The 15689-nt window shown below is 42.9% G+C and overlaps 1 protein-coding gene across 1 annotated transcript in view; it reads right to left on the bottom strand.

Annotated features, from left to right (window-relative positions):
* Positions 1-2406: 2406 nt before the first annotated feature.
* LOC148475031 (patched domain-containing protein 3-like) overlaps positions 2407-15689 on the bottom strand; it is a 36826-nt gene continuing 23543 nt past the window's right edge. The window contains exons 3-4 of the mRNA XM_088457822.1: positions 10991-11136; positions 2407-4112 (exon numbers count right to left, since the gene is read on the bottom strand). Of these exons, the coding sequence (XP_088313948.1) occupies positions 2407-4112; positions 10991-11136 (1852 nt within the window). The remainder of the gene's footprint in view (positions 4113-10990; positions 11137-15689) is intronic.

Genomic DNA, 15689 nt, shown 5'->3' on the forward strand with positions numbered 1-15689 from the left:
GCGCCTGCTCCTCGGAACTATGGGAGTAACATCATTATGTCACTCCAATAGTGCACTGCGGGACCCAGAAGCAGGAGCTGAGGAGTGAGCTCCGTCCTCTGGCTTCCGCTGGCGCCGGGGGGAGGGGGGAGAGAAGGAGCCGGGTGCCCGCTGGTAACACAATCTCAGCAGGCACCCAGCAAATGGAGGGCACAGGGGGTGCATCACTAAGGGGCCCGGTGGCTTAAGGGGCCCACCGGCCCAGCGACTGCACCCTCCATTGCCAGGCGCCCACTGAGATTGTGTTACCAGTGGGCGCCCGGCAAATGGATGGTGCAGGGGGTGCAATCGCTGGGCCCCTTAAGCCGCCGGGCCCCATAGCAATCGCAGCCCCTGCACCCTCCGTAGTTAGGCAGACTCAGAAGAGCCCTTAAGCGGCCGGCACCCCTAGATAGCTGTCTAAGCTTGCCTAGTGGTAGCGCCGGCCCTGGCTGTTGCTAGGTGGCAATCTCCTGAAGAATAAATGTACTTTCTCTTCTCCTCTTCAGTTGTTTCTTCTAGGAGGGCTTTAGGGCAATGTTGCACTTCCTGTTGGCTTGCCCCTCCCATGAAGACTTCCCCTCTTTATTACTTCCAGGAATCAGACTGAGTAGTAGGGATGGCGATCATTGTGCCTACCATCAATGGTTGCCATTGACGGAAAATACAGACAAAACCATCAATGATATTAAACTATGGAATGGACTGCCATCAATGGTTCCTGCTGGCTGACAGCCTAGCAGCTCATTCCAGTGTGATAAACAACAACATTGTGTTCACAGCTACCATTGATGGCAGGAAACTATCTGCATGACTGCCTTTTATGGTAAAACCATTTGGCATTGGCAGGTAACCATCATTGGTTTCTAACCATTTGTGGCTGATGGCTTTCCCTACAGAGAAGTCTCCCAGAATTCTACTGATAATGTAAGTGTGATTGTTAATATAATATGTGCGTGTGTGTGTGTGGTGTTATGTTGTCAAGTGTTTGTGGTGGTAATATACTGTGTGGTCTGACCAGGGGCGCTGAGAGGAGGGGAGTGGGTACAATTACTAATCAACTAATTGTTGAAGGGGCCCATGTCTGCCACTGCACCCTTCCTTCCTATTACCTGTCAGCAGCCTCTTTCTTTAGCCCAGCAGACGCTGGTATGTGCTTGGCTGCAGTGGGTCCAGGGAGGCCTTTGCCACTAAGCAGCAGCAGCAGTAGTCTCCTCTGTCTGTGTGGGAGTGTGGGGGAGAGATAACTATGATCACACACCCCTGGATCTGGCCCTGGCTGAGGGGTTCACAGCGCCCCCCTGTTTTCCCTGCAAATAGTTTTTTCTTATTGTTTTTCTAAGAGTGCGTGGCCATGCCTCCTGCTATTAGGTAATGCCCCCTAAAAGTAACAGCGCCTGGACCAGATCTCTATGGGTCTGGGACTGATGGATGTATGTGTGGCATTAATATACTTTGGGGTCATGTGTGTGTGTTGTTTATATTTTGTGGTATGTGTGTGTTATTAGTAAACTACAGTGTCTGATTTATGTGTCATTATTATCCTGTAGTGTCTGGTTTCTGTGTCATTATTTTACTGTGGTGTCTGGTGTGTGTGGGACATTAATATCCTGTGTAGTCTGATGAGTGTGTGTGACATCAATGTAACTGTCTGTCTGTTATTACTCTTGTTTTATTACTATTCTATTACTGTACTTTTGTTTCCAAATCCCAATTGTAAAGTGCAATGGCTTTAATATATTGATATTTAGGTGTCTGGCATATGTGAGACATTCATTTATTGTGTTGTCTGATGAGTGTGTATAAAGTTAATATTCTTTGGGGTCTGGTGTGTATTGTTAAAATACTGTATACAGTAGTTCTGAAGGAGTGTTTCTGTGAGGTTAATGCAGCTTTTCATTGACCCAACAATTCACTGTAAAATAACACTCAAGCATCTTGACAAAATAAAGGCTGCTTATATTGTAAGGTGGGTATATAAACAATATATACTGTATATATACATATATATATATATAAATATATATATGTATGTATATAAATATATATGTATATTTATATATATATATATATATATATATATATATATTATGTTCACCTTACAAAGAAGACTGATATATAAGTATTAGTACATGTGACATCACTGTGTGCAAATAATCTTTTGAGCAAGAGGCCGGCGGTAAATCATACTGACTCCAATATATGATCTACTGAAGAATACTTTAATTTCACAGATTCTTTATGTAGTTTTGATCCTTGTAAACAAACAACCCTAGCACAATCAAGAGTAATTTAAACATATTTACAGACTCATTAAATAATTAGTGCTGTTATGTCATATAGAAAAGAATAAGTATATAATCCTGTTCTACTGTATATGAGAAGAACTTAAGGACAGTCAGGATCTGGAGAAAACATTTTATTTGAGAAAGTTTCTATTATTTTGCCATGTTTATTATAGTATTGTTCACCCATATCATCTTGTAAATTACCGTCACTGTTTGGATTTTCTCTGGTACCAGCAGGCACCTGGCCTATAGATGTTTTTACTTTTGAGGCACCATAACATTTTTTGCCACAGTTTCCAAACAAGGTTAGAAAAACTGGAAGAAAAACCAGCCCATGCAGCATTCCAAATGTAATAACCAGGAATATGATCTTAAAAAACGTTCTAAAGATGTAACTTGCTGATGTGGAAAGAACGATGACCCCAAGGATGGTGGACAGAGCACCTTGCAATATAGGATAACCAAGAGCATGTAAAGCATCAGTCATCATCTCATTGACTGTGGACTTCTGGCTAGATACATAGGCATATGAAATGTGTGCTGAGAAGTCAACGGAGAACCCAATGCAGATAACAAGGTTGATCATAGAGATGGAATCTAAGTTAACCTCCCAGAAAGCCATAAAACCGGTGACCCCAACTATAATGGAAGCTATGGTGAAAGTCACCCACAGAGAACATAAAGGATTTGGAATTAGCAATATTGAGATCACAAACATGGCAGCTGCAGCAACCACAACATTCTGGATGGTGTTCTGGATGATTACAGCATATTGGTCAAAGTAAATAAAGGCTGGATGGTACACAAGGACCGGGATGTCACAGCTCATTGCTGTGTTCCGGACATGGTTTAAGATGTCTCTCTCATCGACTGAAGAAGTGACATTCGAAGTCTGGATGAAGAAACGAGAGGCTCTTATGGACCCCGTGTAAATGTCCACATCTTGTTCATAATCAGGAGCAAATTTAAATAGTTGTGATAAATTTCCAATGAAATTATTTTTATCTTTAATGTCAAGTTTAAGTAGATTAGCAATGCCTATGTAAACATCCAACCATGACTCTGAGAGAGACTCACTAACATAGGAGGCACCTGTAAGTGACTTTATACACCTGTCAATTTTAAGACGTTCATCTGAATTCCAATATGAAAAATCTTTTGTAATAACAACCATAACTCTGGGACCATACTCTGAGAAATATAAATCTTCATCGTCATAAAAGTAACGAACATATGAGTTGTCAGTAGCCAAATTACGTATATCAATTCCTTCCTGCACCTGAAAACAGCCATATATACTGCTGGCCAGGTATCCACCATACAGAACTAGCACCAAGCACTTAACCCAGATGTTTGCGAGGAATGGACCATATTGATTCCGGAAAAAATCAGCAACTGGAGGGTTACTCTCTTTACCAGTGATTTGGCTGTATTTTCCTCCAACACAGCACAGGTTATATGAGGAGGAATGATGATCATCTTTTTGCTCCATCACCCTTCTACAAAGCAGCCAATGCCTATTACTCTCTTCCCGTCTACCATTAAGGACTAAAAATGCTCCAAAGAAAGTGAGATTATACAGGAAACAGAATAATAGGGAAGTTCCAGCATAAATACAAAATGACTTCACTGATTGAAAAGGCGTCATAATTCCTATGTAGAAAGCTAGAACATCTGTGAGAGTTGTGATTGTTATCGAGACTGCAGCTTCAGCATATGTCTCAGACATTCTTTCTTCAACTTTACTCTTTACTTTAGTTTGTTGCCAGCTGGAAATCATAATGAACATGTCATCCACTCCAACACCTGGAAGATAAAGCATAAATATAAATATAATGACTTCAAACAGATTTTTACACAATAATTCTAATACTTTTAAAGCTATGGGATATAATATTTGGAATGCTTGAAAATTATTTCTTTCTACATATCTTATATATGCTATATTACTTTTAAAAATTAAATTTCACTTTTATCAACGTTGCACTTGGTTTTCCTTAGTAGATTGCTATTATTTAAACTGCTTTACCCATTGTGGCAGTATCACTAGAGGTGGCACTGGTGAGCAGCAGATTATGTGTGGGGCAGGGGAGATCCGCCCACACAGACTAGAAAAGCATTGTGGGAAGATGTATAATGGCTGCCGTATGACCAGAGCCCAGGTGAGGTTGCTGGTGGACACAGCCAGACAGTCCAGGTGGGGCTGCAGTGTGAGTGAATCAGACCAGATGGCCAGGATCATACCTGCAAGGAGGCAGGCAGATTCATATACCTCTGACACTGTCCTTGTGAGAGGCGGCAGCCAACAAGCTGAGAAAGCTATACCAGGCCAGGAGGCCAGTGTCCAGTACTGCATGTGGCAGGAAGGACCACAAATCTCAGAGACTGTGAGAGACTTTCATGCAGATTAGCTGCTTCTGTAGAGAGGGTTCAAGAAGTGAGCTAGTGCCCTAAACAAGGGCAAGGTTTTTTTATTATTTTTCAGTTTCCTGATTTCACATGCTGGAAGTAAAGCATCACTTATGTTTATTTAACTCTGAGAAATATAAATCTTCATCGTCATAAAAGTAACGAACATATGAGTTGTCAGTAGCCAAATTACGTATATCAATTCCTTCCTGCACCTGAAAACAGCCATATATACTGCTGGCCAGGTATCCACCATACAGAACTAGCACCAAGCACTTAACCCAGATGTTTGCGAGGAATGGACCATATTGATTCCGGAAAAAATCAGCAACTGGAGGGTTACTCTCTTTACCAGTGATTTGGCTGTATTTTCCTCCAACACAGCACAGGTTATATGAGGAGGAACGATGATCATCTTTTTGCTGGAATGCTACATGTGGACTCTAATTCTGCACCTACTCACTATAACACTGACCCCAGTCTACCGAGCTAATTAACCCCAAGTATCACACCATGTACATTGCAAACATAGGGCTTGATTCAGTATGGATCGCAATTGCTATCGCAGCTGCAAATTCTTACGGAACGCAGCTGCTAAAATATGCTAATGCTTGTCAAACCTAAACTGGCATAAAGATGCCCACTACTACTTGCTCACATCCATCCAATGTCGCTCTTCTGCATAAACTTCGGTACCATCGACACACATCAACCAATCAGTCACCATTTAAAGCAGGTCTGACCTGCCGCAAACACTGCAAGTCTCTTCACACACAGTGGGCTCTCAAGCTGCGTATGTAATTGCTGTGGCTAATTCATGCACACCTGGGCAACACCGTTCAAGCAGACCAACTCCAAATGCTAACAACCTGTCTCTCCCTCTGTGATGGATTCCTCTGTGTATCTATAACCACAGTTCGATCGCAGCACATGCGCAGTTCTGCTTATACACATGCGCGATGGCAAACAATCGCTCAATCTGCATCTGTAGTTGCACTTGCGATCGGTACTAAATCAGCCCCATATTTAATTGCATTTAATTTAGATATAAGCATTACACATAGTCTTGTTATAAAGTTACAAAAAAAGGCATATAATATAGTATACTGTAAGCATATACATAATGCAAAGTTTCCTATACACAAAGTGAAAGGTGTTTTACGCCCACTATAAACACATCTCACACTAATTGCTATAGCCTCTAATCTTGAGGCATTTATCTAATGTCTGCTTTCCTTTGACCAATGTTTCTGTAAGGGGGTGCTTGGCAGGTTTATAGAAAAGGAGGTTCCTTACCTGCACTCAGTAACCACTGGCCCGGTGAGGGATTCCATCTTTTCATCGAGGGCGACGCAGAAATCGGGCATTAGCATGAATGAGCTTGCTTTTGCAAGGATGCAAACTCATTCACAGCTCCAGCAGCCATAGAATAGGCCATAAGATGGGGAATCAAGACGATGGTGTCAAAGCCGGATGATTGACTGAGACAGAATCTGTTAAAATCAAAATCTGCACGACACCATTTTGCAACTGGCAACAAGACGCCATTTTGCGAATGGCCGCCCAACGAATCTCACAATATCAGTACATACAGCGATGCTATTATTAGCATCGTGTGATTACATTGCTACTGCATATTGTTTAAAGTCCCACCATATCCCATACGCACATTAAATTATACATATAATATACAAGATGCACAGTTGTGCTGTTTAGCAAAGCACTGTATACATAAAACATAACACGCATAGTAGCGACTGTACGATACCCCATGTACAATGCTGTTATGATTATTAGCATCGTGCATCTGCCACTGCCCCAGGTTAAAAGTCCTCATTATACTAATACGTACATTTATTACTACATATAATATGAACAACCCTGGAAAACACGTGTCACGGTGCACTCCACAAACACGTAGATGCACAACGCTAACTAGCGTCTTTTCTTAATATCCTTACAATCACATATTGCACACTTACATAGAAAGGTTCCCTAGCATTAAGGTTAATATTAAAGGTTTTATATGTTATCAAATCTATTGTGAAATACAGGTATTTTGATATCTAGGGTTTAGTACATGATAAACAGACCGTGTTTGGTGCCATTCTGAACCACTGTTTATTTGCAGATTTCCGGTTCCATCGGCAAGGAGATCGCAACATGCGTCTACAAATTATGGATCATAGAGAGATACGCATTGTAATGTACTCTTTAAATGTAATGTTATTAGCCAGTTTAGACTTGTTCTTCGGCAGGAAAAACGGACCTGTTGGAGGCTGAACTATTACAATACAAACTGACCTATAAACTGTATCGTAACAGAAGAACCAGGAGGAAGAACCAATAGGATTATGCCAACTTGTTATATTGTATTGCCTATCTCTGTAAGGGTACATAAGCAGGCACTCTGAATCTGAGAGTTAGTCATCTTTCTTTTTTGTTGACGGAGGTTTCATAGTTGATGCCGGAAATCTGGATCCAGAGCGCATGCCTATGTATTGACTGTACCTTGTGATTGTATAATTCGTTTGCGCTAATTGTATTTAGATCACAGCGTGTAACTATATGATTTTTGTTGAATAATATCTTTTTGTGCTTTGGAACCACAATCAAAGTCTGGAAAGCAATTATTTCTTGTGCGATATACAACGCTAAATAGTGACATTTAGGGTGTATAGATCATTAGGTATTCATAATGGCAGATGATGGGAAGCAAAACTATGGCTGGGGACCAGAGAGGACTGCTGCTTTCAACGTTACTGGTAGGTGGACTTGGGCCACTACCACTCATTTATAAGCCCCCTGGACTACCAGGTGTTGGGCACTAGGCCTGTGGGTACAGTCAGGCATTAGGCCTGTGGGTGAGCAGACAGGGCACTAGGCCCAGGTTCATCAGAAGGTATTAGGCCTTGTAGCTTTGGTTGCCCCCAATAGTAATCAGTGACCCTGGCTATTACGTCTGGGTTGCTAAGTACTGTTCATGTAGGACTGTGCCCCTACCCCTCACCCTGTCCATGGGCACTAGACTCAGGTCACTCCACCATGCCTCTAAGTAGGCAGGCCTAAGAGCCTCTGCACCATTATCATATAGTGGCTCTGGGCATTAGGCCCAGGTCACTTTCTCTATTAGACAGGCTCTAGGTCTGAGCCATTGTAAGGGACCTTGGGCATTAGGCCCAGGTTACTGTGTCTATAAGTTAGGTAGGCACAAGGCCTGTGGACACTAATAATAGCCTGTGCATTAGGCTCAGGTTATGTAAAGTGGTATCCCATTGATAGGTTTGTGCATTAGGCCTTATTAATTCAAATCACACTCTCTTTCAAGCAGTAGGCCCATCCCATTAAGGCCACATTTAGAAAGTGGAGGGCTGTCTGGCCCCCACTGTAAAACTATAATTTCCAGCTTAGGGAAAGTGAAGGGGATAAGTGTGGGAAGCTCCCATCCTCTAGTAGCATCTCTGTTCCCTCAAGTGGAGGGCTTTCAGGCCCCCACATCAATAGTGTTGCTTGCCTATAATTATCATACATTACTACCAGTGTTAGAGAAGGAGCTAGCCAGCTCTTAATAGACAGCACTGTATTTTGTTCTTGCTCTGATTGTAGAGTTGTATATTAGATTCCATGCAGGGTAAATTTCTTAGCACTGCTCCTCGTAATGAGTTATATGTAGTAGGTTATGTTGCACTACACTTAGGGTTTATTAGGCCAGTGAGTTAGTGCCGTTGTTTTTATAGTTAGGTATAGTATTGTAACACGTGTTAGTTAGCTCAGACCCTGCACAGCGATACTGTGCTTCATTCCTGGGACTGTAGAAGAGGACTAGAGCAAAGATCAGAAAGGGCCATTGTAAAGAACTTCTGTGTCTGTCTGTTTCCCTTTTCCATCTATCTTTTTTCTGGGTAGACAGGATTTGCACTCCAGTGCAAGATCTAATCTTCACCTTGTGTGTGAGTACCCATTGGTGAAATTCAGAATCTGAAGCCAAAAGTGAAAGTGATGATCTTTACTTAACCCCAAATCCCCATCTTTGGTATGGTTACCAGTTTGGTAGGGTGTGTCAGCCAACTTGGGCAAGGACATCTCTCACATCCTGTCTTTCTCCGAGACCTCCTCCTTCATGTCCATCCAGTCAACATTCCAGGACCGTCTGTTAATGTCGCAGCCTAGCATCTAGTACACGCTAAGCAGGTTTTTGGTTAGTCTGCGATGCATCCTTCATGCTAAATTTTAAGAAAAATACAGCATGTGGATGGTTAGTGTATCAGGACACATCTGTAATCTCTTCTTCCCTTAGTATATAGGCTCTCATGGGCAGGGCCCTACTCCCTTGTGTTCTTCCCTATCATACTCCATATCACCATTTTGATTAGCACAAAATAAATACAGTATATAGACTTTGACAAGTGATTTAGCTTTTGGTTGATGAGTTAAGGGATGTACTTTTAAGTGAAGCCAAATATGATCTTTAATGAAGTGGTTACAAATACAGCCTATTGACTGGCTTTAACAGAGATGGAAGCCAATCTAAAACATTTTTTTTGGAAACACCTTCATAACACAGGTTACTGTGTCACCTAAAAATTGCCGTGTGTTTGTCAATTTGAAAATCATCTTATTTCTTAGGAATCTCACAGGACATGTAATTTACATTAGATAATGAGTTACACATTGAGTTATTACTATACAATGTTATCATTGTTTCACTGAGGATGCCTCAACAGTACTTCCCACCACAATAGGTGAACTTGAACTGAAGATAATCCATTTTTATAACTATTCAATCTACTGTATCTTTAGCTGAAAAGTCAGGGTCAGAAGCAACCCTTGTAATACAGTATTCCTAAAACATTACAATCTCAGATGAACTATATAGTTCATATATACTGGAAATATATACACAACGGTGTATGTAACATCTCCTAATGAAGGTTCTGTACCATCCTGACACTGAGGTACATGGCTTTCAGCCATCTAGTACTGAACTAAACAAAATTACATTGGTGTGGTATATTTTGTTGACATTTATCATGTCAACATTCGTAATGCCCACCTGTCGTCATCAACAACATCAACATTCATCAAGTCAACACTGATGAAATGTCAACATAACTAGAATGTCCCTGGTTGTCTAGTGGTTAGGTTACCTACCTGGTATGGCGGGCAGAGGTGTAACTATGGTTTTTGGCGCCCAGGGCAAATTGAAAAACTGCGCCCCCTCCACAAAAAAAAATCTATAAAAGAATTATATAAATATTATATTGATACATAGACTGGTTAATTGACATAAAACTGCGTACAAAATAAAATTTAAAAAATTTGCAAAAGCATGGCTACGGGGGTACGAGGGCAGAAAAATATTGAAGTCCCTGGCTCTGACTAGATCTAAGATAAGTGAGGTGGCTGCGGAGGGATAGCAGGCAGTGAGCTTAGAAAACTTTAAATATAACACTGAGGAGACAGCTGTTGGTGGTTGGTCTGTCTTACCTCAGGAGCTGAAGAGAATACAGAGGGTGCTACTGTGATGTGTGAGTCATCTCGGTGGCAGAGCAGTGCTGCTGTGCAGGGGCAAATGCAGGATATTTAAAGTGGGGTTTTCATATAATACATTATACACACAAAATATACATACACACATATACACACAGGGCCGATGCTAGGGTGTTCAGTGCCACCCTGCAAACTAAATTTGCACCCGCCTACAAACATATCCTTTTTCCAATGTTTCAATATTTGGCCATTCACATTAGTCCCTGCCCCAGTGGAGCTTACAATCTCTATCTACCAGATGCTCACACGTACACACTAGGGTTACTTTCTGTTTGGCAACCAATTAACCTACCAGTATATTTTTGAAGTGTGGGTGGAAACTGGAGTACCCAGAGGAGTACCCATACAAACTCCACACAGTTAGGGCCATAGTGGGAATCGAACCCATGACCTCAATGCTAACCATTACACCGTCTGTGCTGCCTAACCCTAACCCTCCTGTCCCATAGTCTAACCCTAACTCCCCCCCTAAATTATGAATGTCGACATTGTGAATGTTGGTTTTATGACTACATCCCAAACAACAGACAGGAGTGGACAATTATATTATGGAATTATATACTGTACTGTAAACATAACAAATTAATTTGAATTATGAATTGTAGGCAGAAAATATACAGTATGTAATGAATATAAATCATTGAATAAAGTTGTGTTGAGAACAATAAAGACAGTTTAAGCAAAGTAAAAAATAACATGCTTAATCCTAGAGTGCTTAAACTTACCCAGAATGAGAAATGGAGCATTTGCTACCGTAACGACAAAGGGCACTCCGCACATTAACAACAGCCCAAAACTAGAGAGAACGGCTAATCCAGAAGAAATGACTCCAAAACCAGCAACCCAAATTTTATTTCTCACACAATCAAATCTATGAAGAATTAAACATCAGAGAAATGTAAAAAGTAAGATATCAAATGAAACATTTTAATTCTACTATCTCATTCTTCAATATATTTAAAGTAAATAAGTACAAATAAAATAACATTCTACACAATAATGTAACTTCATTGGTTGGGTATAAGAACTTATTTTTTTATGGCAAGGCTGTGGCAGAACATAGAACAGAACTGAATCATATGCAGTTATGCAAAAACTGGTCACGGTTATGATTTCTAGATCTCTAAAGGGGAAGTGACACCATCAGGCACATCTAAGTTAATTAAACTTGCACATGTCCATAGTGTACACTTTTAAGTAAAAATTTCAATAACATTTTGCCTTTGTCTGGACTGACTGTTCCCTGCTCTTGTGTTCATTAGACTTGTCTGAGTACTATTGTTTTAAGCCTAAAGCTGTCTACATTCTAGAGCAAATTACTGACGAATGGAACATTTTTCTGCCAGTGGAAGGTCCTGTTACAATTTTGTTTTTTAAACTGGCAATTTTCATGCGCATGGAGCGATAATTTGCATACAGTGGTGGCCAAAATTGCGGACACTTTTTTACATTTTAATGTTTTTCAACTTCGAATGCTTATAAAAACTGTTACACTTCATGCAGTGCAATGATTCATATATCAAATGAAAGGAAATTTAATGCTGAATTCAACACAACAAACAGAGGTCAAATATTTGCATTACAAGGGAACTTATGCAGTGAAAACAACACTAAGGGTGACAATCCCTTTGTACTTATGATGTTACTGTCCTATCACTATTTCGTTGGGTATCCTTTTTCAAGACAGCAGCACAGCGACGTGGAATTGAGCCAACCAATGTTTGGAGCTCATCCTTCTTTATTATGTGGTGCCATGAGACAAATATAGCCTCAATTAATTGACTTTTATTGGATGGATGCCTCAGATGTTACCAGTTTTTTCAAACGGAACCACAAATGTTCTATGGGGTTCAGGTCTGGGCTGTTTCCTGGCAATCCCAGCACCTGTATGTCATTCTCCGTGAACCACTGTTTGCATATATTTGATGCTGCGGCCATTAGCAGTGAACTGAGTGCAACTGGTGTTTTTGTCAGTGCAAGAATGGTAGAGAGGGGGTCCAGTTCCCAGCCCTGCAACCGTGGCCCCCCCTGCAGGGGGTAGTGGCCGCCATCTTACCTCACGGCCCCGCCCCTTCACACCAGGGTTCAGCCTTTGTTGGTCTCTGGGGGCAATTTTGCTTAGGGGGGCAGCTCTCACCTATTATCACCCCTCTCCATTTCCTCTCTGCCCCTCCCCCCTTTTTCCCTGCCATCAGTCCACCCAGCATTCCCTGCTGGTTCCTCTGCTCCTTCTCTCCCTGGCTGTTCCTCCTCAATTTTCCTACTGTTTCTCACCATCTGTTTTTCCACCTTTTCTGGTTAGCTTCCCCTTCTCCACTATTCTTCTGCTGGGCCTTCCACCCCCCACCCCCTTTTTCCTTACTGGCTCCCCTCTTTCGCTCAGCCTTACCCTTTCCCCTATTACCCTGCGTCCGCTTTTTCAGGTTTTTGCCTCCTGCCCAATCATGTTCATAGCACTTGGCTCTTCCACAGGGTCCACCCTGCACCCACCGGTGCCTACCAACCCCAATGTGGTTTGTGCTACCCCTTCCCCTGTACCTTCTTCTCCCGCTGCACCTTCTCCTCCTCCCCCGGCAGAAGTTCCAGGTACCCCGATGTGGTGTCCAGTGATGTAATACTTTATGTTTCTCGCCGCAGTGTTTCACCTAGTGTTCCCACAATTAATTCTGCTGGTGATGGGATCTCGAGCGGAAGGGCGGTTTCAGGTATTGCTACAGATGATCATTGCCCCTGATGTTGCGGTGCCTGCATCTGGTGGTGATGGAATGCTGGGGGCGGCTGGTGGTGAGTCTGCTGTCCCTCCTTTGCTGTTTGATACCGGTTCTTCCATGTGTAGCGATAGTAGCTCTTCATCAGGGTCGCTGCCAAGCCCGCGTAAGTTGCTGAACATGGTTGCGCGTTGTTTATTTAAAAAAGCAGCTTAGCGTCAGTCAGCTCCCTTTGCCATTGTGGCATCAGTTGAGTTTTCTTGTATGGTGCACCGTGCTATTACGGCATTGGACAGGGGTTTTGCATAAGCGAGTTAAGGACCGGTTTCGGTAAGGGTATGTTTGTGCATGTTTTGTCCCTTACGGATGAAATGTGAATAGCCTTAGAAGGGGTCAAGAAACCTGGGTGGCAGGTGAGGATTCTTGCAGTAGTTAACAGCATTGGCTTAGTGCAGTGTTGGCTAACCTTGACACTCCAGCTGTTGTGGAACTATATATCCCAGCATGCCCTGCCACAGTTTTAGCATGCCCTAATAGCAAAACTGTAGCAGTGCATGCTGGGTTATGTAGTTCCATAACAGCTGGAGTGTCAAGGTTTGCCAACACTGGCTTAGTGGCATCCTAGTTTTTCGGCCTGCTACCTCAACACCCGCCCTATGGAACGCAGTAAATGTTATTAGATATATTTATTTGGTGCATTATATGTTCGGGCGATTCATGGGCTTTGTTTGCAGTGAACATGACAAACAGTTTTGTTGGTAGCGGGATGGTCGGCTGGTTATGCCACTGGGCCGTAGAGCTGTTGCGGTGGGTTAGCAGTTACCCATGTGGCTAAGGCGCTTGCGCAGCGGTTCAAAGGGCAGATTTGACAAATAAGGTTTATTCTGATTGTGGTATTAGATGAGGTGTCTAAGTTGTTGGCCTGGTATCCTTTGCAGGAAGATCCCCAAGTTTGCAGGAGGGTTTAGTGCACGTTACCGGTAGCTAGCACGTTGCATGTGGTTGCCCCTCCTCCTGAATTTGTGTTCGGCCAGAGAGCTTCCCCATGTGGCACGACAGAGAGTGTTTTTAGCTGAAGTGGCTTTGGGCCGTATGTCCGGGCCTTTTACCGTTCCCCCTTTGCCGGACATGTACATTTCACATATCGGTGTCATGCTGAAGCAGATATGGAGTAAATATCGTTTGATTCAGCATTTGTCGTGTCCTCATGGGGGCTCTGTGAACAATGCAATCCCTCACTTGCTTTGCCAGTTTCACTACCAGTTGTTTGATATGGCGCTCGCATTGATATAGGGTTCGCGCTATCGGGCTCGGTCCTCGGGATCCCGGGCAGTGCATGCCAGTGAGGGATATATACACCTGTGTACACTCCGGGATGACCTGGGGGCATGACCTGTGTGGGGGTCCTGGGGGCTGAGTTTGAGAGCTATTGATATAGGGCCCTCAGTCCCTACGTTTTATGGGTTTTGAATTGGACGGTCCATTTTTGTTGACGGGTGCATTCCATGGGCTGCGCTATCTCATGTGCATATATTTGAAAAGTTTAGTACAGGCTATGCAGGAATAGTGCATTATTTGGACGATTTTGTTCGCTGGCTCATCAGATAGCGCAATTTGTGGTGAATTTTTTGCTTTCTGTGCAGGCCCCCCACTTTTTTCGGGTGCTTGATGTTGCAATTGCCTTGGACTAGGCGGAAGGCCTGATTTCCTGCTGGTCTTACCTTGAAATTAGAGTGGATACATTTGCTGGCGCTACCAGTTTCTGGCTGATAAGGTGCAGCGGTTGCTAGTGCAGATTCAGTGTTGTTTGACTTCTCGGCAGGTTTGGTTGCGTCAGGTGCAGGCGGTCCTCTGTTAATTTATTTTGCTTGTCGGATTATACCGATGGGGCGGGTGTTTGCAGTTGGATAGAGCATGCTATTGCGAGGGTCTGCAACCCGCATTTCTGTCTCTGACTTTACAGGGAAATCCTGAATGACCTCAGGGTGTTGGCTTCATTTTGGGGGATTTCAATTGTGGAGTTGATTTGGCCCTAGCAGCCGGTTGACAATGCTGAGTTACATTTGTTCACCGAAGCTGCTGGTTCAACTGACTTTGGAGCGTTCTTTTGAGGGGACTAGTGTGCTGCTCCATGGCCTGTGTCATGGATATCACGTGGTTTCGGTCCAACCTGCTGTTATTAGAATTTTTCCAGTTATAGTGGCTGTGGATTTGTGGGATAATAAATTGTCTAAACGGAATATAATTTTTGTGTGGCAAGCTGAGAGTGGTGCACGCTATTAATAATCTGCATTTTTCTTCTCCTTTGGCGCTGTGCCTGTTGAGGTTCTTGGTTTTGAAGTGTTTGCATGCGATTATTGTTTTTAGGGAGCGACACGTGCCGGTCATTGAAAGTGGGATAGGGATTCCCTGCCCCATTTTCACTTTGATTGGTTTCGGATGTTGGCCCCTGAGGCTAAATCGATTGGGAAGACTTGTCTGTCTTCTGTATGGCAGATTGTCTAATCAGGTTAGTCGGCCTGGCTCAGAGATCCCTGGCTCTGTCTGCTTGCGAGGCAGCATGGCGCGACTGGGACACTTATCTGGTAGGTATCCTTCTGCAGGTAAGTCTTTAGATCAGCACTTGGTTGGGTTTGTGTGGGGTCATTATTAGAGGGGCCGATCTGAGAAGGCCATGGCTTTCACAACCCCACAGTCATTTGTGCTGTCCAAGGCC

The sequence above is a fragment of the Taudactylus pleione genome, unplaced genomic scaffold (assembly GCF_031769625.1).
Source record: "Taudactylus pleione unplaced genomic scaffold, aTauple2 ptg000788l, whole genome shotgun sequence".
In the NCBI taxonomy this organism is placed as follows: Eukaryota; Metazoa; Chordata; class Amphibia; order Anura; family Myobatrachidae; genus Taudactylus; species Taudactylus pleione.